The sequence below is a fragment of the Lates calcarifer genome, linkage group LG21 (genome assembly GCF_001640805.2).
Source record: "Lates calcarifer isolate ASB-BC8 linkage group LG21, TLL_Latcal_v3, whole genome shotgun sequence".
In the NCBI taxonomy this organism is placed as follows: domain Eukaryota; kingdom Metazoa; phylum Chordata; class Actinopteri; family Centropomidae; genus Lates; species Lates calcarifer.
In genome coordinates this window covers 12,658,665-12,685,385 of record NC_066853.1, presented here as the reverse complement: position 1 = coordinate 12,685,385, position 26,721 = coordinate 12,658,665, and the positions used below count along the sequence as shown (strand labels likewise).

At 41.1% G+C, this 26,721-nt stretch overlaps 1 protein-coding gene across 1 annotated transcript in view; it reads right to left on the bottom strand.

The window, feature by feature from the left end:
- Positions 1 to 1,519: 1,519 nt before the first annotated feature.
- ppp1r37 (protein phosphatase 1, regulatory subunit 37) overlaps positions 1,520 to 26,721 on the bottom strand; it is a 39,716-nt gene continuing 14,514 nt past the window's right edge. The window contains 14 exon segments of the mRNA XM_018702057.2: positions 1,520 to 3,722; positions 5,139 to 5,224; positions 5,331 to 7,101; positions 7,921 to 8,087; positions 8,189 to 8,330; positions 10,788 to 10,900; positions 11,995 to 12,088; positions 12,090 to 12,151; positions 12,342 to 12,354; positions 12,356 to 12,493; positions 14,189 to 14,308; positions 16,951 to 17,051; positions 17,187 to 17,232; positions 22,790 to 22,887. Of these exon segments, the coding sequence (XP_018557573.1) occupies positions 5,148 to 5,224; positions 5,331 to 7,101; positions 7,921 to 8,087; positions 8,189 to 8,330; positions 10,788 to 10,900; positions 11,995 to 12,088; positions 12,090 to 12,151; positions 12,342 to 12,354; positions 12,356 to 12,493; positions 14,189 to 14,308; positions 16,951 to 17,051; positions 17,187 to 17,232; positions 22,790 to 22,887 (2,942 nt within the window). The 3' untranslated portion in view covers positions 1,520 to 3,722; positions 5,139 to 5,147.

The following is a 26,721-nucleotide window of genomic DNA, read 5'->3' as shown; positions in this document are numbered from 1 at the left end:
TGACAGAAGTAATCAACTGGGCTCTACATTCACATTCACACTTGGCCTGCAGGTGACTCCATTTGAGGCACGAGACACTCTGTGTTTACTTTATTAACATTTAACAGAAACACAGTCTTTTCATAACCTTGACTTAAGCACTTTTGTTGCCTTCGCTCACCAGGAAAAAACACTGCTGGGGAACGTAATCCAGGCAGCAATTACTTTTCTCTTCAACAAATAATTGGTAAAACAAAGTAGTGGCTAGATACTAGCTAGATACTACTTCATTTTGACAGGTCATAAGACATAGCGGCTGGGAACAGCTGATTTAGGCTTCACATGCAGACAAAAGACAGTTGCTGCTTTAGTTCTAAAAACAAAGGACCCTGTTACATTTGACTCATTGGGGGTCATCTGTAAACGTTGAAAGGTCATTAAAAATCACGTTTTAATAACTTTTGACTTTCTCACAATCCCCTGCATTATTGGAGTATTTTAGTATGGGAGTGGATTAGTGCAGTCTGGAATTCCTTCAGAGGGGAATTACAGTAAGATGTACAGAGCAGAGCTCCCACCCTGTACTCAACCCCCTGCCACTGCTGCACAGCCTCAACCCAGGAGACGTGGACTCCCTCACCCCTCACCACCACGTCACACCATCTGAAGGGAAGCTTCTGCAAAATCTTCTCTCTCCAGAATCAGTCCATCCTCTGTGGTACTCATTTTTTTTTTTGGCTTGTGGCCCCGTAAAACGAAGTATCAACCAAAAGGTATCATTTGATTTTTTTCACAAATAAGAAAAACAAAAATCAGAGGAACATCTGAAAAATAAACCTTTGAAATAAAGTAAAGTAGCGATCCATGTGGTGTGCCTCTGTGGCAGCATAAATTCACCCAGGCTGAATTACCCCACCAACTGTTGAAGGGACTGTCATGAAATTTACAGACATTGACGCTGAAGATGAATCCTGATGATTTTGGTGATCCACTGACTTTTCCCTACAGCGCTACCAGCAGGGAAAAATGATCCATTTATGCACTGGTTTATGACCAAATACATGCTAAACTCATGACATTTCTGTCAGCCTCATTTGTACTTCTACATCTTATCATACTAACTAAGATGTTGAAAGTGTCAAACATTATACCTGTTAAACATCAATATGTACGCAAGCTGGTGTCAACATTCAGAGCTTCTTTAGGACAAGGAGGATATGGGTTAAATGAAAAAAATCAGATCTCAGCTACATTCTTTGGGAATTTAAACAAAGCTTTTTCCCAGCTGAAATCCAAACACTCTCCTCTTACTTTGGCATAGTTCAGCTAGCTCTACTCATGGCCAAGTGTGACTTTAGATGTTGGATGGGGTTAATCAATCATCCCAAATCACACATCTGAAAAAGAACCAGCAGCTGCGATCCAAATATCACAACCAAACCTGAACTGTACACATTTCTTCTCCCGATATTCATGCATTCTTCTGCAGTGCTCAAAGATCCCACACTGAGTAATTTCATTGAATCATTCAGTCGTATCATTAGTCATTACATGCATTTATTTGAGAGGAACAAATTTCGCCATACATATCTTTGTGATTACCAGCACATTTCAATTAAGTTAACAAATTATTATTAAAAAATTCTAAAAATTAAAGCATTACAAACAGTGGGGGCAAACTATCTGTTGGGTGGAGAAGAGCAAGAGGGTCGAAATATGCTCCTTTTAGGAAGGGGGAAAAAGAACAAACAACACCTGCCTGTATTTGTCTCAGGAAAAAAAAAATCAAAGCAGGGCAAACCACCTCTCTTCACAAACATTCATGAAGTTTGTATTTCATGTAAAGTTTAACTGCCTTGCTCTGGAGAAATCACAGACAGGAGTTGGATCTGAACAGAGACGTCAGCGCCTGCAGTGTGTTGTATGTGATGCTGTGATATCCTTTTGTTCTGGCTCCACTGTGGGGAAAATTAAAAAACCCACAACCACCTGCGCCCCCTTGTGGCCACAGCTTCATCCAGCAGAGTAACAAAGCAACAGGGATTTTGATTATGTTTGCTGCGTCACTGTATTTTCTTTCTTTACTGCACCCCGACTGCTACCAATAGTCAACCATTCAATCATATTTACCTGTCCCCCCAACACAGATTGTCCCCCACCCCCCACCCCCAAAAAACAAAACTAAATATTTGCTCTAGTTTGAATCTGAAATATACATCACAGAAAGGAGGGTAACCTTTTAAAGCAGCCCCCAAATGGAAAAGAAAAGATAAAATGAGTAGGGGGTGAAGAGGGAAAGGGCAAAAACATATCAGAAAAAGGATCATGTAGCTACAAAATAAATAAAAAATAAAAGATTTCTCCAAGCAGCCAAAAAAAAAAAGAGAGGAAAAAAAAAAGAAAACAGAAGCTGAATCTGAAGTGGTGAGTTTGAAGGCAACATAAACAGTGAGCTGGACCAGAGATGTGAGATGGCACAAAGTACCAATGGAAGACTGAGGGACAGGAGGAAGGAGAGGGGAGATGACGATGGGGAGACCGAGCTGCTTCTCTTGAAAGAGTTTTCACACAACAATGACTGGTCTAACAAAGCAATAATAGTGTCTGAAGTTGCAGAGAATTGAGGACAAACGACTATTTTTTTCTTTCTAAACTGTAAATAACCAAAAGCAGACAGCATTGCTTTCAGACTTTTGCAGAAGTTCCGTTTTTTTTTTTTTCAGCTTTGTGATTTTCAAAAAAGCGGTTTTGTTGTAGCGGAGGCAGGCGAGGGAGACAGTTGCAGCTCCTCCGCATCAGATCTGAGGAGACTTGATGGGAGGGGGTAGGGGTGGGGGTAGAGATGGGGGACACTGATTCCTGAGGGGCCAAAGTGAGCAGAGGACGAGAAAACAGACAAGAGGGAAGTCACTTTGGCAGAGGTCCCTTAGAGTTGTGTGTGTTTTTTTTCTTTTCCAAAGGGGGAGAATGACTGGGAGTGGGGGCCACAAGACATAAAACGTTGACATTTAAACAGACGCGTTAACATCTTCAGCTTCCGTGGATATAAAAGCCTTTTGACGGTGACCTACTTCCACCTCCAGAACACGTGTTTTAAAGCCAGCAGGTCCACTCAGCGGGATCCGTCTCCACCATTTTGTCTTCTGAGTGTGCCATGACTGCACATTTCTCACCACCATCAAAGTACGTAACGTCTTTGTGTTTGTGTGTAATGAAAAACCTTTAATAGCTAGTTTTCTCCCCAACTACAGTGGAAATCTGCACGAGAGAGCAAGTACGGGCTGTGAGAAAGGTCTGCGTTCTGTCTTTGGTTAGTGTTTTATCCCCCACCCTCTTCTCTCTCTCTCTCTCTCTCTCTCTCTCACAGGTGGTTGCTCTGTGTGTAAAGACTGCAGATAGACAAAATGTAGTGATAACAGGGTGATTTTATTTCTCTCCCATCCCCCTTTTCTCATACTCAGTGTGCATATGTATGTGTGTTTCAGTGGTTGATGTAGTGTGGATGTAGACGATTCCTTATTTGTCATGGCCAAGCTCGAGAGGTTGATTTTGTCCTTTTGAGTCTTTTCCATAATTTTGCTTGTATTTTTGAGCTTCGACTGTAACACCAGGTCTTCTGTCCTTTATGGAAAGGTCATGTTGGTGGTAAAGTCAAAGAAATGACAAAAACATTGTAGGGTAAACAGTCACATAATAGAGCCAGACAACTATCTGAGTGCTGTTTTCTCCTATCCTTACGGTCCCTGTGGAAGGAGAAGAGAGGAAATACATGAGTCTTTAATTAGTCTTAATCCTGGAAAATATTTTTAAACCAAATTCAATATCATATCCAGTTATCCATGTCATTTACATTTGAAAGTATTTTAAGGTTAAATAGACCATGAAGATGTGAATTCTTAAATTATGGCTAAAAATGTGTTGACCTTTGACCTTTGGCCACCAAAATCCATTCAGTTCATACTTGAGTGAACCTGAAAGCATAAAAACGATCTTAACTAGAAAAAGTCAAATTCCAGCAGCGTTGACCGTAAGAGTAAACTTTGTCAAAAACACTAAAAACTCTGTCTTCCTTCTTTAAAGTAAAACATTTTTGCTCAATCATGCTGTGCACACTGTCGTGTCTGAAGCCATTACAGCATATCAGCAGCGTTAAATTGCCACTAGTGTGCATAGTCATTAAAATGACACTGACAATACTGCCAGCATTACACCATATCTACATCTGCCACCTGGTAAAAAAGAGCATGTCACAGAATCAGTGGGGTGCAGTAGTATTGCTGTGCAATCGATAATATAAAATCAATGAAAATGGGCAGGAAACAGACTCTAAAGGTGCTTTCAGACACAGATGACAGCAGCCGGCAAGGAGCAGGAGGGCGTCTGCCACTCTAATGAAGGTGCATAGCTTCTTGCTGATGCCGTTGAGAGTTTATGATGGTTCAACTTTTTTTGTTCAACTTGCTGCCGTGGCTCGTTGTGTAACCATGGCAACCACAGAACCAAAGAGCTGATTTACTATTGAACTCTGAATTACATACCTCCTCCTCAGCAAAGAGCAGAAAGATCAATCAAGAGAAACATTACTGGAGCAACATCAGCTTCAAAGTTTGATTATCTAGTCAGTGTTTATGATACTAGTCAGCAAAATGTAACATATTAATCATATCATACTGCCACCCAAATTCACTATTTCAAGCTACAACCTACTCTATTAATCTGCGTGATGATATTATAGTTGGCGGACGGCAGCCTGCGGCGTGCAGGTTGGTAGGACTGGAGGTGCTTGCAGTGGTGTTGTGCCCTACTGTTGCAGATTGAAGCAACAGAGCACCAGTATTGCTGGGCGGGTCGTCTTCCTTTAAATCATCCATATTTTTTACATCCATAATGTGATGAAAAATATCAGGACCAAACACAGTGAGTGATCATTGTGAAATACAGCTTAGTGGGATATTGTTTAAGAAAAGAAAGTCAGTTTAATTATAGGAGGCAAGAAGTGATTTGTATTGAGGTTATAGTTTTATATTCAGACCTACTTCTTGAGCATAAAGTGCTTTTAAAGAAGTAAGTTGAAATCCTTGTTACATGGAAACTTTACAGTACATCAATCGGTGTCTACTTTTGATTTCCATTGCACATATATATTGACAAATGTTTACCTCACAACCTCATGGTGCATCTCTCCCTGCATCCAAACTGGCTTCTAGCAGCAGCTCCTCCAGGTCCTGTCCACAGCTGACACTCACTACACACGTGGAACACAGGACACATTAACAAACAGGTTTCTTACACCCGAAAACAAACTGCACGTAACTTTAGCAAAGCAAAGATCAGTGGTCACTGCGACTCACCGTGCTCCATCACACAGCTGCCTGACTTGGGGCTTTCAGCATCAAGAAGATGGAGGGAGAACTCTGGCTTCAGGCCGTTGGGTAGAGCTGAACCGACGACCTCTCCCTCGAGAGCCTCAGCGAAACACTCCACCTCGTCTGCAGAGCTCTCGTGAGGCGATTCCTCCTCTTCTACCGGGGAGACGGACCCAGTCATGGCAGATATGGGACTGATACTCTTTGAGGCCTCTTCTACTCGAGGATTTGTCTCCTGTGCTCCACTCTGAGTGACAGATGATGCCTGTTGATCAGTCTGGACAGAGAGAACAGACTCTACTCTCTGTTCATCTGCCTCTGTTTGCTGCTTTGGACTTGGTTCCTCTTGGTTTGGCTGGCTGTTTTCTTTCTCTGTTAAACTGGGTTTTTTGATTTCTGACAAACTCGTTGGTGCCTCCTGCTTCTCCTCTTGTGGGAGTGACTCCACTTTGTCCCCTTCCTCTGTTTGGTCTGGTGACTGGGTATCCTCTGATGCAGATGCTAGCTCATTCTGTAGCTGTTCAAGTTGTGTGTCTGCTGCAGGGATACTAGCCTGGGTTTGACTCAGTTTCTCTAACTGCTGACACTCTCCTGTGCTATCAGGGGACATCACCACTCTCTCATCTTCTATAGGACCTTCCTTCTCCTCATCTTCTTTCTTCTCTCCTTCTACACAAATGGGCTCAAGCTGGGGGCTTTTGGGGCTCTCTATTACCTCCTCACCAAGCTGCAATGCTAAAGCCTGCACTGGTGAGGAATCTGAAGGCAGGGCTGGTGCTTGTGGATTTGGATTTGTCAGTTCTAGGTCTAGAGTACAAGCGGTTACATCCTCTGCAGTTTGACTTGTAGACTGTGTATCTAGTGTGTGGGTCTGTGAAGTATTTAGTGCACACTCTGAGTGTGCTACAGGCCTCTGCTCTGTCAGTTTACAGTCTGTTGACAGAGCAGGAGAACGCTCCTTTGCGTCCTCCTGTGTCAGTTGTGTTTGTGTAGGTGTTTGAGGTGGAGGCTGAGGCGGCGTCTGCTGCGTCATAGGCTGTGCGTTCGTGTCTACCGGCTTCTTTGAGACCTCCTTAGTTTGGCAGGGAACTGCCGGTGCACTAATCTGGAGTTGTAGCTGCTGCTCAGGGGGGCTCTCCACCCGGGTCACCATGAAGATCTTATGACCCCTCCCCGGGCTTGAGACTGATATGCAGCGACCGGGAGATGGAGGGGTGCCGGGAGGAGCTGTGGATTCGGTGACAGTGATGCCAGAAATGACACTTGGCCCTCCAGCGGGTGAAGTCGATGGGGACGAGGACGTACGTGAGGCACTGAGGGGGGGCTGTGCAGCCCCTGTCTGGGTCTGAGGAGCAGTCTGGTTTGAGCGAATGGAAGAGTCTGATGCGGAGGAGGACTTTGTTACTACCTCCTCTTCCTCCTCATCCTCAGTGTCTGAGTCTGACTCCAGGTTCACTTGGGGAACATTCGTCTCAGAGCTCGCTCCTGACTGGCTGCTTGTCTGTCCTTCATTTCCTGTTGTGTCACCCTCTTCATCTCCCTCTTTCCCCGCTGTGTTGCTTCTCTCCTCTGATGCTGGTTCTTCCTCCTCCTCTTCCTCTCTGGTTCCATCCTCTGTGGCGATTTCAGCCATGGAGGCTGACTGCCTCATCTTCTGCTCAGTTTCTTCCTTCTCTTTAGCCAGGATGAAGTTCCTCTTGCAGCCGTTCTGGATCTCAGCCAGCAGGGCGCGCTGGGTCTCAATGAAGCTCTTCACCTGAGAGACAAAGAATGTGTCTCAAAAATGCAACAATAAGCTCAAGGATATCAGAACCATTCCTAGCAGTTTATTTTGAGCCAGTACCTTCCTTCCTTCAAACCACAATTTTCTTTTAAAGGAATCTCTCCACTGTCAGAAATCTGATATAGGAATAAAGTGCCCCCCAAAATAATATTAATATATAATTCTATATTGTATATATTGTCAACCAGTCGAATGACAGGACCAGAACAAAAGTTCTTAGTATTTCCTAAAACAGCTGGACACTGTTGTTTTTATCAAATGTTTTTCAAACAGGAGTAAACAGTGCTTTTGTTGGGGATTAATCTGAACTGTGGATTTGGTTCTCTACTGAGTATTTACAGCAGCAGGATGGTGTGTGTGGGATTGTCCCAAAATAAACTACAGTGCCTGTATTCATCAAAATAATGGAACACGTCACCTAGTGCAACAGTGTGACTCATTGATTTCTTCTCAATAGTTTTTGTACAAAAATGGAGCTCTGTGGCACAGAGGAATAAACTCTACTAGGCTTCAGATAACCAGACAATACTTGTCGGGAGGATCGGTTCATTGATGGTTTTAGACCTTTAATGGGATTTGCTGACGATAAGAAAAATAGAGAACATTGCAGGACTTACTCCTTAAGCCCAGAATTCAACATCTGCCTGGAAGGGTCAATTTGACTTTTGAATTTTGTCCATAAGGGACAAAGATCTGGGTCTGCTCAAACTGCCCAGGTGTAGCCTGTATCCTCTGTTTAGACGATATCTGGCCCTTTACCTCCTCTCCCCTTCCCCCTACCCCCATGCTCACAGTTTCTTTCTTGGGCTCCCGGTCGAGATCGAGACGCAGCAGAGAGGTGTTAACTTTTAGGGCGAGTGACAGAGCCATCAGTCCACCTGTCTTTATCTCATTCTCCCGAAGGTCCAGGCGCAGCAATCTGGGGCTCTCAGCAATGAATTCAGCCACAGCCACAGCTCCTACAGCACAGATGACAGAAAGAAAGAGGAGTCACAAGGTGCAAGACAGCGAAAAACCTCAGCAAACACTGAGCCAGGAGCACACAGGCACAAATTCCCACCTTCGCAGGACAGTTTGGTGGAGGCGAGGCCCAGTCTGAGCACAGAGCGGTTGGCAATCAGTCCGTCTTTCAGCTTGTGGACCCCTTCGTTACCCACTGAGTTATGGCCAAGATTCAGAGTCTCAAGACTCTGGGTGCATGGCTGAGGGAAACAACAGAAGAGAATGAAAAGCTTGCATAAGAAATCTCTATTTGTTTGTTAATTCTGTCAGTGCACAGGCTTATTGGTTACTCTTAAATGCCCAATATTACCATTTCATTGCATTAGGGCAACCAGCTACATCATGGTTATCTCCAAGGTTATAAATCAGCAGTCAGGACAGTCATGAGACATACTTTATCAGCACGGTTGGAGGTTTTAGGCCATTTTGTGTCCTGTTACATCTTACAAAGCTCAGTAATAAAAATTATCAGACAGATGTCTTGGAAGAGCTCAAAAATGCAGCATTTCATGTTCTAAAAGTAAAACAATCATGTGCCTCTAAGAATGAGACTGGACTGCTGTGTTATAATTCTCCATCTCATCTCAGATTGAATACTTTTATTTGGTCAAATCTTCCTGATCTTCAGTAATTACTTCACTTAAGTCACTCTCCTGATGATTAATGTTATATCCATTAAATATTGAAATGAAATTAATTTCACTTGAAGCTTCAAGTCCTGCCAATAAACAACTATTTTCATCTGCAAAAGCCGTCACTGTAATAAAGATCTGTTGTACAGATAAACTACTTAGTACTGGCAACTGTTTTCTGCATCAGGGACAAATTAGATGAATTGAACAGAAAGATATGTAAGTGGACATAAGTGGTATATTATGCTGATAATTGTAAACAGACATACATAAACATGAAGGGAAAATACAACAATAGCTATATGACCAATTAACAGTAAATAAACAAAAAGAAAAACACTGATCTCACTTAATCATTAATCACTGTTTCTTATTTAAACCTGTAATAACTGATTTTTTTGGCCACTTGGGGGCAGCAGGAAAAAGTTGTCAACACAGCACTGACTCATACAGTATCATTACCTTTTAAGTTGATAGGGAGAACATTATCATTAATTTGTAGCTGAGCTTCTGAACGCCTGGCAAATATAAGTGAAATACTGTCTGTCTTCAGCTGCTATATGCTCTAATACGTTCACCAACTAGTTGCTGTTTGGTGCTGGGAAGGTTTGTGGGTTTTTATTGCTTTGCTGCTGAAAACTGTATTATGAGAGCAGAGAGAGAGTGAATCAAAATGGTACATTTATGGACAAGACAGCCAAAGAAAGGGCTGAAAACATGTTGGGTGATACTTCTCTTCTTTCACATAGTTTTAACAATGTCACTTGCTACACTGCTCTAATAAAACTACTGATTATAGTGACTTTAAAGGCCAATCTTGTTTGTGAAAAGGGTGTGATTAAAATGAAATATATCACTAAAATCTGGCAATATTCAAACTTCAATATCACATTGTTCATGATGAACAAAAGGGAGTTTTTGTAGCCACTGCACTATTGTTTTCCCCTCATAAAACAATAGAAAATGATATGAGAATAATATGAGCAAGAATCATGCTGCAGTTGCTGCATTATAGTAATTCAATAATGTTATTTATGCCATGTTTGTAAAATGTTGTTTTGTTTACACAACAAAACTGCAACAAAACATGTAAACAAGCAGAAAAAAGTTTATCTAACTCTAACGAGGCTGTAATGACTCAGCAGTGTGGAAATGTAAATGCTGTAATTCTAAAACAATACACTGATGTCCCAAAAGGAAAACAGAGTGGAGGAGATAATGACGCTATCACTCAACAGCAGAAATGCGACAAGGCAATGACTTTAGTAATGGATAATCTATAATAGACTTGCTGTGAAATCAAACCAAGCTGAATTGTGGGAAATGGATGTGGCACTATGGCCTGAGCTCGCATCTGTTCACAGGGCGAGAGGTGACCGCAAAAAACGTCAGGCGTATTAATATGTGGAAATGTCCAATCCGACGTCATAACAACTATTTACACAGCACATTAATATCTACAAATACACCTGTCACTCTCAAGTTTATGCAAACAAATCAGGTTGCGGTTTCTCTAGTGAAATGCAAATATGAGTCACCCATTTAACTATGTAACAAATACAAAGGTCTTAATCATATTTGTTTTAAACAAGATCCTGCAGGTACAGCTACAGGTGTGCGTGCATGCTGCTGGTGTTGGTTGGATTGCTATCTGTCATTATTCCAGTGAAATTGACTTTTTTCATGAATAAACTCTATCCATTAAACAAACAAAACTTAAACCCGATGTAGACAAGACTGTGCTCCAGCTGTTGAACATGGAACAGATATGAGAAGGAGGGAGGTATAACAAACAGCAGAGTTCTATCATGACCACTTGTCTGATAGAGTAATGAGGAGAAAATTGAATTCTGCCTGCCCGAGCTACACAGACAGACAGCCACTGTTCTCCTCTTAAAACCTCTGATAAGTGTGTGTACAGACTGGCTTTATTGTCCCACTGTGTCTGTGTGTGTCTGTGTGTGTCTGTGTGTGTGTGTGTGTGTGTGTGTGTGTGTGTGTGTGTGTGTGTGTGTGTGTTTGTACCAGTGCAGCAGCGAGGTAGCCCATGCCGTTGTGTGTGAGCTGGTTGTTCCATAGCACCAAAGTGACGAGACCTTTCCTCTGCTCTTTTAGTCCTTCACACACGTAGGCCAGACCTGTGGTGACAAAAAAAGACATGAAAGAGAGACAGAGTTAGGTAGATGTTGCAGGAGGACACACTACATATTTTGATACATGGGGACATAAAATCTGGTTAAGAAACATTTTAAAGTATTCTGTTTGGGGTATTTCTCCTTGAAAACCACAAAAATACACATCACAACTTGTGTATCAGTTCTTGTAGTGCTCAGTCAGCATTAGTCAAAAACTGCAGCAGTATAAATTTGGCTTGGAAAGCCAAAATGAAATTATTATTGTGTGTGCTGTTAACCAAGTACAGATGACAAATTATGTTTGGTGGGAAGCATAGCCAAAAAAATATTTTTATCACTAAGACTGGAACATTATTATTAGCTCATTATCAGGTCTGTTTTGCAGAACCACCAACAGGGATATCTGAGAATGTTTGGCAACACAATGCTGTAAATCCCAAATAAACAACACAGCGATAACAACTAAACAATCTGCAACAGAACAATTACAAACAACAAAAAGAACAAGGTGTAATCCTTCCACTAACTTCTGTTTATTTCATAGCCTTAATAATAATTTTCTCCATTTAACTAAAACCAAATCATTAAACTTAATAAGACTGGGAAGCAGATTAAAACAGCTTCAGATTCTGAGAAGCCTGTCTTATCATACCAAAACAACAATGTGAACAGATGATAAAAATCATCATTGCCTTTAAACACCTCTGTCCTACAGCTGGTAAATACACAGAAGACACATTCTGAAGATATAAGATCTCACCCCTGGTGCTTTACTGGTTTGTACTTGGCACTATGCCACAGTACTTTATGTACATTATATACACATGTCTATAAGCAGATGACTTAATGACTGTTTAATGCACCTCTGCACAATACGTACATTGCTCATATTCTATTCTTTGCTTTACTGTGCTGTGTGTACTTTTGCTGCCCTGACCTTATTTCCTCACGGGGATCAATAAACTCTCTTTTTTATCAGATGTACACACAATATATACAAATCTTTTTAACAAAACAATCCCACCTTGAGAAAACATACACAGCTATAAAACAGTAATGCCACTGTTAAGTGTCTGTGTTCTATCACTGCTGCGTACCAGAGTCTAGGATGTGGTTGTTACGCAGATCCAGGATCTGGATGTTGTAGTTGAACTTGAGCAAGTTGCCAAGTTGGGCTGAGTCCTGCAGGCCAGTTGAGCTTGTTGTCTGCAAGGTACAACTCCCGCAGATTCATATTCATCTTGAGAGCCGTAGCTGACCAGAAAAATAAAACACACATGAAAGGTGAGGGAAGACAGGGAGATAGGAGCGAGAGAAGAAAAACAAACAAATTCAGGGATCAGGATTCTCTGACACTGAAGGTGTGGACTGGAGAGAGAAAAACCCTCTTGTTCACCCTTGTACGTCCTCTCCTGTCACCTCTCTGGCACTTTGCCCGTCTTACCCAGTAACATGAGTCGGTCTGCCAGACAGACCAGCATTCTCTAGGTGGAGGACTGCCAGGCTGCCACTGATCCTGAGTGCTCGCGCAACAAAGGGAGCTGAGTGGTCCAGCAGAGGAGTGTTGCGTGCATCAAGATACTGCAGAGAGCTCGTCTGAGGGGGAAACACCAACAGAGATACAATCAATTTGATATGCACAAATAAAAGTGCCAATATCAGGAGTCACAGTCCTGTGTAAAGTGCAATAAAATAACGCCACTACAGAGGCCAGGCAATCATACAAGTTAATTGCGGATCTTGAGGTAAGGTGCCTAGCACACACATTTTCCACCTCTGCATCCTTTACCCTCTAGTTGTATGCCTTTATCCTAATCCAGTAACCTCTCATTATTCATCATTATAGCTGCTGTAGTACACTGACGACAACTCCTGCTAAGAGCTTCATCAGACTTGATACATAAAACATTATCATTAAAAGACAAGGATGTGGTGAATGCGCGGCGAAGCCCAGATAAAGGCAATGACTTGCTGTTTTTTTTATCTGTTTAATCCAAGGTCTCACCTGAGGGATTCAAGGACAAGCTGCTGTCAAAGCATTAGTACATTAAGGTCTATTGGGCTTTGCTGAAATGAGCGACGACTTTTTTTTTTATCAGCAAGATACGACACAAACGAGCTGGAAGACACGTGTGCTGTCTCAAGGTGGTGTTTCATCAATCATCAGACACTCTGTGTTTGTAGACAGGGGAATTAGCTTCTTCCACAGTCATAGCTGTGATTACTGTGGTGCTCATAACATTTGGTGTTATTGTGTCATTAGTAACTGTGATTAAGAATTTGTTGTTTTCCCCTCTAGGATGGTGAGTAATGAACTGAATCTTTAAAAACTAATAAATAGGCCACAATATTAATAATAAAGACTGCAAAGTAATTTGTGGTTTAGCAAACAGATTGGTGTTGTTCACTGCTGGCACAAGCTACAGCACAGTGAACTTGAGTCAACTCTGCAATCCAGTGAAACAGACTGATTGTTCATTTACTGCATTTGGTTTAGGATATGGTTTTTACATGTATCCTCTCACACTTTCTCTTACACCTTAAACTACTGTACAGTATAAAATGATAAATAAAACTGTATAAAGTCTGCTTTATAGACTGGTTGTACTCTTCCTGTTCCTCAGACACGCAATCAACAGTTCTCTGACATTTGTTTGATTAAAAAAAAAAACACACACAGTGCAAACTGACCAGCAGCTGTTTGTATACATGTGTTTCTCACAAATTCAGCTTGAAAAGTGATATTTTAATGAGTGTGCGTGACCACCCATTTGTGTAACAGTAATAAGTGATGACTGACGTCAAAGTGCACTGTAAAGGGCAAGAGCTTGACTTTAGAGGAGCAAGGAAAGGCCAACTGTCATGTCAGAGTACTGACAGAAAACAGAAGCACTGCACCACACAAACTCAGTGATGAAGAACAGTGGAAATATTGGTTTTCTCCCCGTGGGCATGAAACAACAATTACAAAAGGAAGACTTAACTGTGAAGTCAGCAAACACCCTCTTAGAAATACTGAACAAAATTTGATCTTGAGGCTGAAGGAAACAAACACACTCAGACCAGTGCAGTTAATCAAACCTGTTTTTTTTTTTTTTTTAAACAAATGATTACTTTTGTGGTCCGTCCTCTAAGCTTCTGTTTTCATTGTATTTTGATTATTTATTTAATGACTTAGACTAATGTGGTTTTGTATTAAAGCTCTATTATTTAATTTTATGTTAAATGTTTTATGTAATATTTTCCCTCTGCAGATGATGCTATCCACTGCAGGAGAGGATGAACTCTCACCTTTCTCATCATGTGAGCTGCAGCCTGCCATCCCCGCGTGCCGATGTGCTTGTTGAAGGAGATGTTGAGATGCGTGGCTGACTCATAATACTCTATCATGTCAAAAAGAGCAGATGCACCCTGAAAAGCAAAATGAAAAGATAAATATATATGAACTTTTAAACAGTTTACACAAATCTCACAGTCAAAGCTCTGAAAGAGATGTTACAAGATACAGTCTGGAGTAGCTGTTGTTGCCAGGGTAACAGTCCCTCAGGATAATTGAGACCTGCTGAGGTGTTTCCGTGAGGGTGAAGAGGCACCTGTCTGGGCTGCTGTCTACTGTTATAAAATAAATAAAATATATGAAATAAAAAAATGAAAACGGACAGTATAACAGAAGAATTCAGATGCTTTACTTAAGTGAAAACAAATATACATCATCTATCAATTGACTTGTCTGACATATTATGTCATATTATATCACAAATAGTTATGAATGGTAAAAATAGTGACTGAGTATCAAAACATTTGCTAATTAATTTTATGCTGAGTAATGGGGTTAAATGCTAAATGCTACTCTCTAGAGGAAATGTGACGACTGTCATTAAAAGGCTGAAAAATTGTATTAAAATAACCGGTGTGTTCAAATTGCAGAGCACAAAACCCTGTTTAATCAGGAGCAGGTGCAGGACTGCAGTGAAATGTCAGGTGATGCGGGATAAGGTCAAAGAGCACTCATGTGATCACAGTGTAATCTCATTTTGTTTGGTGATGCTCCATCTCTTCCATCTATCACTGATACACTGACTCAGGAAAGGTTTTAATGTGGATGCCTGTTTATTATTGTTTTTGGCATTTTTTTTAATGTAATGTCATAGCATAACAAATATTAGCATATTACTACCAGAAACAATTGCTGCTGGGTCATTAGCGCTCATGCATGCATTCTGTGTCCCTCGTGTGTTTCACTCAGCGACACTTAAAAGCAAAGTTACACACCAACAAAATCTTCAGTGTCTGATGACATTGCTTCTGTGCTGCTGGTTTCAGGATATGAGGCAGATTAAAAATGTGAGTATGGGTGAATTTATCCTCTACGGAGGCTGATGAGCTCTAACAAAATCAGACAGACTGCTGCAAAGCGTCTCATAACCTTTTCCCCTTTGTGTGTGTGTGTGTATACTAAGAGACATTACTGAGTATACACAAGTGTGTTTATCTACAGGGTGGGGGAAGATGAGTCACATCCAGCCCAATAAAACCAGCCTGTGTTAGTGCTCCACATGCCTGCTCCTCCCCACGCTTCTCCATCTCTCCAAAACTATTTTTCTCCTTTCATCTTCCCATATCATTCCTTACAAGATGGCACTACTGCAGATATGGGGCTCTGCCAAATCAAGCCATCTACTGTATTTCTTGCTCACACCCACTTCAAAGAAGAACCCATCCTCTCACATCCTTATTCAATTCCTTTTCTATCCCACCTTCCTCCATTCTTGCCTCAACCAGCAACACTTCCTCAATATTTTCTCCTTTCAGCTTCTCATTTTATCTGAGCCAGAGGCGAGACACTTGTCTCAGACCAAGATGCTGCTCTCTGGTGATTTAGTCACTGACTTATTCAGCTACTTCATTCACATTTCCGGGGCAGCGCTCCATGTCCGGTGAAAAAAGTGCATATGTCACTCTGCATTTGTCTGGATTATGCTCTGGTGCGTGTGTGTCTAAGCAGTCTATGTATTTTCTAAAGTAAATATCTGTTAAACAAGCAAAGAATTGGTCATGAATGTAACTGTTTGCATTTTGCTTTGTGTACATATAAGACTTGTCAGGTACACCAGAATTCAGTACATTTCTATCCACTTATTTTTCTGTGCATTTTCAATTTTTGCACAAAAAACTGGATTGGAAATGCTTCAAATGAAAAGTTTTGAAAAGTTGCTGTATTGATAAAACGATGATAAAAACGATGGAAATGACTACTATTGTGACAACTTTTTATAATTATATAATATATATATTTTTATACTATTACTACTACTTTTATACTATTTATTTTGTATGTTTTAAGATTCATTTAGTATATGTTTAGAGAACTATTTATTTTTTATATGCTGCTAAATGGAGATGTTGCTGAACTAAATTTCGTTGTATCATTTCTCAGTTAATGACTATAAAGTATCTATCTAATCTATCATGACAATGACACTCAGCTGCTCAAATATCATCAAGCCCACAAGCATCTCTGGGGACAAGACTACAATTATCCGACCATCAGTGTGCTGAAAAACAGCAGGCGACCATGGTCTAAATTAATTCAGTGGTTAAAGGATGAAAGAACTGACATGGCTTTGCCAGACAGGAATAAAATAATGAGCAGTAATTAAAGTGACCCTTCCTACCCTAAAGAAATGTATCTTGTGTGAGTCTGGCAAAAAGGAGACCCTGAGTTTGTGTTTGATACAGTGCTGTGCAGTATATTTGGAGGTCTGTGTGACAGGAAGTGGTCAGGGCCTGTGTCCTTCTGCTCTACACTGCAGTGCTGTCTATCTGTGCATGTCTACAGCCCAAAAGTCCCTAATGGTGTTTACACAAGAGGACATCTGGAGTAATCAGAAAAATCCCATGGCAAACACTCCACATCCTGCCAGGGCAGTAAGAGTGAAAAAGAGGATCAGAGTGAGACTAAGGGCAGAAACACAACAGAGACAGAGGGTGAACAATACCAGAGAGGGAGAGAGACAGAGACAGATTTTTTTTTTTAAGTGAGATCGTCTTACATCTTCATCCAGGTTGGTCTGCTCCAGGTCTATCACTTTAAACTGGACTCTCTTCAAAATCTCTTCCAGAGACTCACATGCTTTATAGTCCAGCTTCTCTCCTAAAGACATACATACCTCTGGTCAGTTAACCATTGTGTGGCAGCACACAGTATCTCATGACATAAAACAATATTCTCACCACAAGTTACATTTATAGATGACTATGACCGTCATGCTGTTGTTTTGGCGCTTACCTTTTAGATCTAAGCATTCATTTCGCTGTGTTAGGTCTTTCAGTTCCTACAGAAACAAAAAGAAGCAGTGTCAGTAAGAGCTTGTTAATTTCCCCATGGAAGCAAACTTTGCTTTTTGCATGTTGAAACTTTCATATCACACAGGAGGAAATTTGATAAATGAGTACTAGAGACAAAATACAGTTCTTGTGTAAACTAAGATAAAACTTTGCTGCAAAGAAAAAGCATTGGCAGGACCACATTAGCTAAACTCACTCCTGGTGAGTTCCCGTTATATCATTGTGTTAGTACCATTGGTAAGTTTTGGAACGTAAATGCATGGTAACTCCCAGTGATGGAAACTTTGATAGGAGCAGTGTATTAGATAAAGAATGGCCTGGTCATTTTAAATGCTGGTTTTTCAACATAGGTGGGCCAGTCTGTAGCAGTGAAGCTTTGCTAACTTGGTGCAAAATACATTTTTTTCCTATAACTAATTCACAATAAAATGCTCTCCCTGGTTCACTAGTGAAAAACTCTTAACATGAGACAGAACAGCTGGAAATATTTAGCTTGCATCAGTAGTAACTGATGTGTAACATCTGACAGTGCTCAGTAAACTGAAAATATAGCTGATATCTAAAGTATGAATGGAAACACTAAGTGAAGCGAAACTCACAGACACAGAGACTCAGTTAGAGATTACAATGAACACAGAGACTTTTAAAAAGCTGTGATTCCTCCCCAGTTTAGTTGGAGACACTGCCTGAGGATGGAGGATGTTCCTGGGTTTGCCTGCATATGACGCACATGTTCACAGCTGGGCAAGACTCAGTGCCATTACAGCAGCCTGACGCTAACACACTGAAACACGGTTTAAAATGTGCCTTCACTGTTCAGATGTTGAGCCAATTTTATGCTGCAGCTGATTTTTCAATGTCATCAATATCTCATCTGTCCTGTGATGTAGTCACCACAGCGTCACAGATCAAAAGGTGGAAAGTCATTTCACCTCTTGCCCTGGTAAATCACCCGACCATCCACACACACATAAAAACATACAGAGTGCGGCCCTCTAAACTATGTACTGGCAAATCCCTCTCTCCAGTTGACTGCCTGACCCATTCAGCATGAACTCCATAACCTCTGTCCTCCGACCACCACTTCTCTGTGTGTGGCTGAACGTACAGATGCTGGTTTCCTGCATGACTCAACAGGCCCCAAACACATGATCACGTTATGTGACAAACGCCACATCAAAAAAGCTGTGTTGTCAAAATAAAAACCGAAAGAAGCACAGTGACACTAAATCATGTACTGCAGAGTTATAATGATAATTGTGAAACTGACTGAACCACTCATTTAAGGTAGTATTTTAATTTCAGTTTAATTTAAACAGTATTTTCTTAGTGCATTTTGTGAAATATGGTTTAATCGTAAAACTGGATGTTCTTCAGTATCTGGATGGTGTTGACTGTACAAACACAAGCAGCACATTTTGGACAATTTAACAGCAAGTCAATCTTCACCTACAATTAGCTTGGGCATCTGTCAGTGAGAATGACTTTATCAGTGTAAATACCTTTCTGACAGAGCTGCCAGAGCCCAAAATAGTCCATGACACATAGTGAGCCCAGGCATGAGTGATGTGTATGGGTGTGAGAGTGTGTGTGTGTGTGTGTGTGTGTGTGTGCGCTGAGGGTGGACTATACTGTGTTCATTAAATGCTGTGGTGACTCCATTGTGCCTGCATATTAGATGTACTGGGACTGACTCAAATGCTTTGAAATGTCAAAGCTTCACCTGTTGCCACAGTTCTAATGCTTGGTTTTTGTTTTTAATTATTTATATTATATACACATTACCACCCCAAATCCCCAAAAAGTGATTCATCATTCATCAACATTAATTATTAATAATTATTCCAGAGAGGGCACTTAACAGTAGTGATAGTTTTGCGCGTCATGTGACGCAGTGTTACCAGCTCAGACACTGGGATGTTGACACATGACCGTAAGACAGCCTTACAAGTTACAACTAAGCTATGTGGAAAAATTCAAGTGTCTGGAATAACGTTCAAATTTGGGAAGATGATCCCCAAATATTCAAGTACCAGATATGACAAAGGAAACTGGCAAATCACGAATCTAGAAGGAGTTTTGGAAAATCATCTGAAAACTCTAAGTAACAGCTGGGCCGTCTTGCAAATGCCAAAAGTCCTTTTTCCTATTATGGCTGATGTTGGTACTACTTATATGCTAACCTTTCCAGATGGTATCACTTCAATGCACATATAAGTAGTCCCACAGGAATTATCTGATTCAAAGTGTGCAAATCAGTTGTGTTTGGAGAGGCCTTAAAAAAAGACTTGTTGGCCCAATGACATCTGTAGTCTGGAAATGTGGACTTTGGAGGGTCCAGCCGTTATACTGGGACACAGCCTACATGGCCTCTGAATGGCCTCCATAATGCACAGCATAATATATCTGTTTTTTTCTGCTGCAGGAGCACAGCATGTGTTGATATAGATTTGGAAAAAGATTTTGCATATCACTTTATATACAGTATATTCCCTGTACAATATGAGTCACCACCAGCATGTTTCTGTGTATTCACAGAAATCAAGAGTGCACCCATACTGCATCTAAGACATTGCATAATAGGGAAACCACTTGTCCCAGGGGGAACTGCAGCAGCAGAAATGTGACACAAGGCTACCAAGTGTCCAGTTCTTAAGAGTCCAGTGGGAGTTACTGCAGAGCAGGCATTCAACAAGCTGCTGCTAAATAGCGACCCTTATAAACACACAGACACACAAACAACTGGGCAGAAATGTACATAATCTGTAGGGCCCCTGGCAGGCTGCCACGTGTATAGTGCAGTTGGACTCAATAAAGAAAGCATTTAGAGTGAAAATGGAAAAAACAGTAAATAGCTGAGCTCCTCTTGCTAACCCCCTCTCACTGGTCAGCCATTCGGTGTGACTGGCTTGTTTATGTGGCTGGTTACTGCAAGGATGACTAAGCAGAAATGAGAGGGGGATGTAGTGGACCAAAAGACTACAGTGGAAGGGAGGGAGAGATGAAGAGAGGCCAGACATCAGCAACCATGAGCAATAACAAAAAAGCAGAAAATGAGGGTAGGGAGGGGTAGAACGTTGGGACAACTCTGTGATGACAAAGATTCTCAGGTTCGGTCAACTCCCAGTGGAAATGTACCCAGACCATAAGACTAAATGAAGCTTGTGGCAGCAGCTTAGCACAATGATGTGCATTTCCACAAGTAGCTGAGATGTTAACAGAGCTTCTCTCTATCAGCTGACCAGGCGTGTGGGGATTTCTTTGCACAGTCTCTCGAATCACCAATGTGTTTCCAGCTGGGGCTCACTTTCCCTCAAAATCATCACTCACGCTTGGAGACACACCTGCAGGTACAAATGTGCAAATCACTAGCAGAGAGGCCCAGTTAAGGTTTTATGAGCATGTGCTGCAGCGACTGTGCAGCAGTACAAACAAGAGAAAGTGCTAATGTGTCCCTGCTGCAAAGGCTAGCACTGATTACTCCTCTGTCCTGTCAGTCTGATTAGAGGGGAATCATTCCCAATCAAATGACAAGCTGACAGACAGGCTCCCATATGTTTGCATACACTCAATTTGAGTTATCAGATCCAACATTAAAATTTCCAGTAATGGCTGGGGCTTTTATTTACCTGCAAAAAAGAGAGCTCCAAGTCCTAACTAAAGGCAGACTCTTATTTTTACATGCCATCATTTCTTTTGACACAGTCACATGAAACATATTACTTTGATACACATATATTGTCAAAAAAAGTACAATTACAATTATAGTACATAGTCCATGGTCACTGGAAATTACATGGTCAGTTTTATTGTCTAGAGGCTGGACAAACACCACTTGTCTCCCCCTTAGCCCACAAAGAAACAAGAAACCAGAAACCTGCTCCCATTGCTTCATGAGAACTCTGCAAACAGGCCTCTTTATTCAGACATACCTGCCATAAAAGTAACATCCACCAGTATCAGGTTTAAAACTGGGTGAAAAGTGGACTGCTTATGAGGGGGGTTACAAAAGGCCCTTTTTGTTTTTTCTGCCCAGTCATTCATATTTCCTCTCCTTTCTGCTCTTGGTGATACAAACACATATCACATTCAGTAGAAACAACACCCACACAAGGAAACATTTGAACATGTGAACAATCACAATACAGATCAAGCATGTGCACCCATTCATGTACAGAGACATGAGGTTGGAAGAAATATAAAAACAAACAGCCCTGAGGCTTTCCCTGCTGGATTTGAAGAACTGCTTATACAGAGGGATTATGGGACACATGACTGTGCTGGCTAACCCACAAGAGAAGAAAAAAAAGAAGAAAAAAAGAAGAAAGACATGAAACACCCACCCTTGCTGAAAAAGGAAAAAGGCCCATCTCTACTGGATACTCATAGTATTCAGGATAGGTATAATGGATAGTCATGCAATGGTGCATCATGTAGTGCCCTCAAACCACATTAACAGGCTACTGAAGTGTTTTCATCACCAGAAGAAAAGGTTTGGGATGTAATTCTTGGAACTAAATTTTGTTTAACCTCACGAACAGGAACCTTCACAATTACAAAGAAGTTTTGGGTGGAGCCACTGGGACTTCCTAACTGTTCACAGGCTGCTACTTGTCCAGCTCCTGGCTGCACAGTGCAGCCCAGTGCCCAGAGCTCACAAATGGAGGACTTCCTATTGTTGCATATGTCCAGCCTTGTGATATATATTAAGTTTTTTTTTTTTTTAGCCAAAGTCTTCAAATAATGACTGGCCATCATCCAAAACCCAAACATGTAAGACTAAGTAAATCACCAAATATTAACACTTGGGGAGCTACCTGTGAATTAATGTGATTTTTGACTAAAAATGGCTTAAAATGATTTTTCCATTAACAAAATTGTTCCTGTTCAAAAGATCTATTGTGAGTAAAGGATTAACAGAAGAACTTATCAACGATAATGTGCGTTGTTTTACAGGAGGTGAAAGCACAAAGGACTTGCACATCTTTACAAAATCACAGTTTTTTTTGATGTTTCAACAAACACAATTGTCTTTTTGGGCGTGAATCTGGTCAGGGATCATTTCTTTGTGAGTGTACTTATGGTTTTTGCTGGGGCAACCTAACAAATCTTTTACCATCAAAAAACAGCTGAGGGCAGCTTCATGACAGCAGTGTCTGTAGTGACAAAGTCTGCAGTAAAGGGAAACTGGACACATCAAATTGAAGTGAAAAAAGGGAAAAAAGCAGGAGCTCAGCAGACTGTGGCTGTGATGGCTTTTCACTCTGCCAAGAGATTTAGGAGGGGATTATGACGTTCCACAAGAGGTGGCAAATAACACAATTTCAAGTTGAAACTGGCCTCCTCATTCATCACCTTTTCTCTGACACTGTTCTCTGCATCTCTTCAGTGGGTGCAATTAATATTTTCTTTTCCAAAAACAGACAAATCGAATTACAAAACTGTCAACACTCTGTATGAGAGAAAAAAAAGACAAAAATCTAAAGAAACTACATGGTTAGTACTGTGCTGGCCAGGTCAAGTTTGTGTTAGGTTGGGCCTTACCTGTATCTGTTTGAGCACTTTGGGTATAGGTTTACAGTTGAGTTTCTGACAGGCCTGTTTGTAGGAAGAGAGGATCTCCTCCACCGTCACATTCTGAGCTGCAAACACAAAAGATTAAACAGGTTAGGATTGGTTTTATTGCTTTGTTTCTTTGAACACATTTGCCACCATGTAGAAGGTAAACAAACACACTCAAAAAAGAAAGAATCAGAGTGAATAAAACATGATACCAAGTATGTCCCTGTACTGTCTCATATTTATTGCTACTCTCCATTTATTATATTTGTATTTTGTATTTTTAGTTCTATATAATAAAGCTGCAAAGTGCATGCTTACATGCATAAAAGATACTGATCCAATTTAACTGTAGATTTACTCCAGTTTAAGTGCATGACAGCTTTCCTTTGATGGTTTCCTGTAGCATTTTGTTTAATATGGCAGAAGGTTTGGATGGGCTCTCTTCATCTCCAACAACACTGAAGTTCAAAAGTACCACTTTAAAAGGTGTGTACAGTTGGAATTTGAGCCTAAAATACGTGCAGAATGCAGAATGCTTTTAATCCAAAGCAGCTGTAGTCACTTGTAGTCGCTTGCTGGTGTATGTTGTCATGTCATTAGGTTAACTGCAGCCTATTTATTTTGTAAGCTCTGCAGTTCACTTGCAGGTCACTCGCTCATGAAGCTGTTGTGGCAGTGACACTAGTGTAACAACGTGCACCAGTGGTTCTGACTGCCACCATTTGAGGAACAAACAGATGAAACGTGAAATGGATTGGGTTTTACAGAGCTGAACCCTTGAAACATGGCTGAATCTACGCTGATGCAGAGCCTGCAGTTTGGCTCAGTGATGTCTACACTCTCCTGACAGAGAAGATCAGAAATTGTAACCCCTTTAAGGGCTCCCCTACTTAAGTAAGCAAAAAGGACGTATTGTTTGTGATGTGTTTGTGTGTGTGTGTCAGCCGCCACTGCCATCCCAGACTGTTGCAGGGGCTAACTCCAGTCAGGTGACTAGGCAACATTCAAACCCACTGTTCTGGCTGAGAGTCTCTGCTGAGAGATGAAGAGAGGCACTCAAGCCGAGAAAGACAGAGAAAAATAATGACAGAAACAGTGAAGAAAGAAATAGTGCACGTACGTAGGAATTCAGAGGAGGCCAGGACATCAAATTACATTAACACAAATACGATGACATGCTTTCTACTTGCATTTGGTACTGATTTTAGGCCCTATAAACATAGTCAGATAAATACATTCAGAGTAAGCAGTGTATGCTGCTACAGTCAGACAGAGCCCAACCTATGTATCTACAGTGCTAACAGTACAGTACTAACACATGAGGCTGGTGTGTGTGTCTTTATCTGGCTTTTTGCTGCAGTCAGCATTTTGATTTCTCTCACCAAGGTGAGAATTTGTCCGCTTAACTTTTCCCTCAGCTCTCTCTCCACTCCCCTTTGCCCATCAGTTTAACTCAACATCTCAAGATTACCACCGACCAGAGATGTGAAATTATCAAAATAATCATAAAACCTTTCTATTTTTTTCAACACAAATAGTTTCAGTAATGCCTTGGATGTAAACATCATGTACTGCACTTATTCTGAGATGTCTCTTCTAAAGTAGTCACATGATAACCTGCTAATAATCCTGAGATAGAGGACACTGCTGTCTACAGCAGTGTGCAGATTTGGTTGGTTGAGTCTGTATGTCTATACGTTTGTACAAGCACAGGTCAGAATGAATAACCTACTGGTGGGACAAAGAGGCAGTTCAAAACCTGCATGAGCAGCCATGCATGTGTGACCGACTGTGTTATTCACTGTCTCAATGAAACTCACCAACGTCAGACTAGGGCGGAAAATTACTACTAGAGACCAACACTACGCTGAGTCTGAAGTAATGGTGTGTGTGTGTGTGAGACAAAAGGAAAGAGCGGGTCAGTGCCACATGAATACAGCGATAATGGCTACGACACATCTTTCGCTTACACTTCCACAAGCCACCAGGGCGGAAACCAGTCTGAGCTTTGATTCTACAGCAGGTCTCTCATACATACTCTATATGTACACACAATCACAAAGTTTGTTTCAATGAAGACATGCTGACTGCTAACATCCATCATCCATTCTAGACTAAAACTCTGTGCACAAAAGCAGAAATGTGCCCAAGTACTCCCTGCAACACAATTCTAAAGCAGCATCTTCACATCGTTTTGTTTTATAAATCTCAATGCACAACCAACTTTAAAAGGCATCACACAAATGTCAGAGTGAGCCATAAATGGTCATGTGCTCACCATTAATCAGATGTTTACACATAAATACCTCTGACTGCTCCACCAGTCTTGTAAGCACAATTTCACTCACTGCTGAACCATGTCTGATGATAGTACAACAAGCAGTGGGACAGTTATGAATGTCTGTTTCCCTCTGTGCTGTAGTCTTCATTGCTGCCAACTTTGTGCTACCTCTGTGAAATGCTCCTTCCTGCCAGCACCATGTTGTATGTTAATGCTACCTCACCCTGACCCTCCACTGTGCAGGGAACCCATTCAATATGAATCGCTGGATGAGAACCCTCATCTGTCTTTAAACCTGCCAACACAGCCAGTGGTTTCACTCCTGGGAACTGAACCCTGGGTCACTGGCTGGGAGCTTCACTCCTGCCCAGCCCATGTGCCTAACAAATTTCTTCACTCTAATTACGGCTGTACAACGTAGCCAGCAACCACATGCAGCACAATGCTGCTGTTAAAAACAGGACAGATCCCATGCTTGCACGATGATAGTCTTTCATTACCTTCAAGCCTTCACTTCAGTCACACAAAAATTCCACACATATCTACATACGCTGGGTTATAGAACAGACTGCATGTCAATTACTAAGAGGTCTATTAAGAATGGCTCATCTTTGATGATTGGTTAATCATTTAAGACAACAACAAACAAAACATCTGATGCCTCCAGGTTCACCAATGACTGTTTTTTTGGTATTGTATAAACAAAACAGGACATTTGATTGCGCAACTTTGTGCACAGGGATATTATTATGGGCATTTTTCAATATTCTCTGATGTTTGATAGACCACAAGGTTAATCGGTTAATCAATAATGAAAATAAGTCTGAGTTGAAGCCCTGGAAGACACACAGACAGATGTTCTTTAGTTTGTATAAAACTGCAAGTGTAGCAACACATTACAATTGAGGCCTCTGTAGAGACTTCGTTCAAGCAAAGCCATGACACTAGTCACATACTATATGTCAGGGAAACAAACATTTTTAAATAAGTTTCCGTCTTTTGCCAAAATTGTGATGAGTTTCTGGGAGTCCAGGATGTCTCCATCTTCTTTTTAATTCTTTAAAGTTTTGCTCTGTATCCATGATGCAGAGTAGTCCTTTAATCAAAAAAAGCATGTTAATAACTTGCTGTGGTGGATTTAAGGTGAGGCTCTCCATCACTTATGCAACTTCTAGGGTTTCACTAACATCTCATGCTGTTAAATAACTAAGAATTTTCTGGAAATAAAGTGCCACTCTCCAACTGGTACATTTTAGCAGGGTGTTTTTTTAATTTATTTGACCCACTTAATCCTAATTTACATTTGTGCCTTATCTACAAAAAATATCTGGACACAGTTCTGTGGATTTAACCTAAATGCCCCTGCTTCCTAATATGTAAGAGTGCAATCTTGTGAAATTGTACAGTACAGTACAGTGTGTACGTTCCAGTGAACACTGTGTCCTTGGAAAAGTGTTATTGTGCAGACTTGCTGTGGAGCAAGTGTGTGTGCGTGTAAACACTTCCTGAGGGAAGGTGGGGTTTGGGGAAGGGTGGGGGTGTGTGGAGGTTCCCATGCTTACTACACAGTATTTTCACACACAGGTCATTAATTAGAGAAAAGAGATGGGGAGGTGAGCGAGTTAGAGACTGA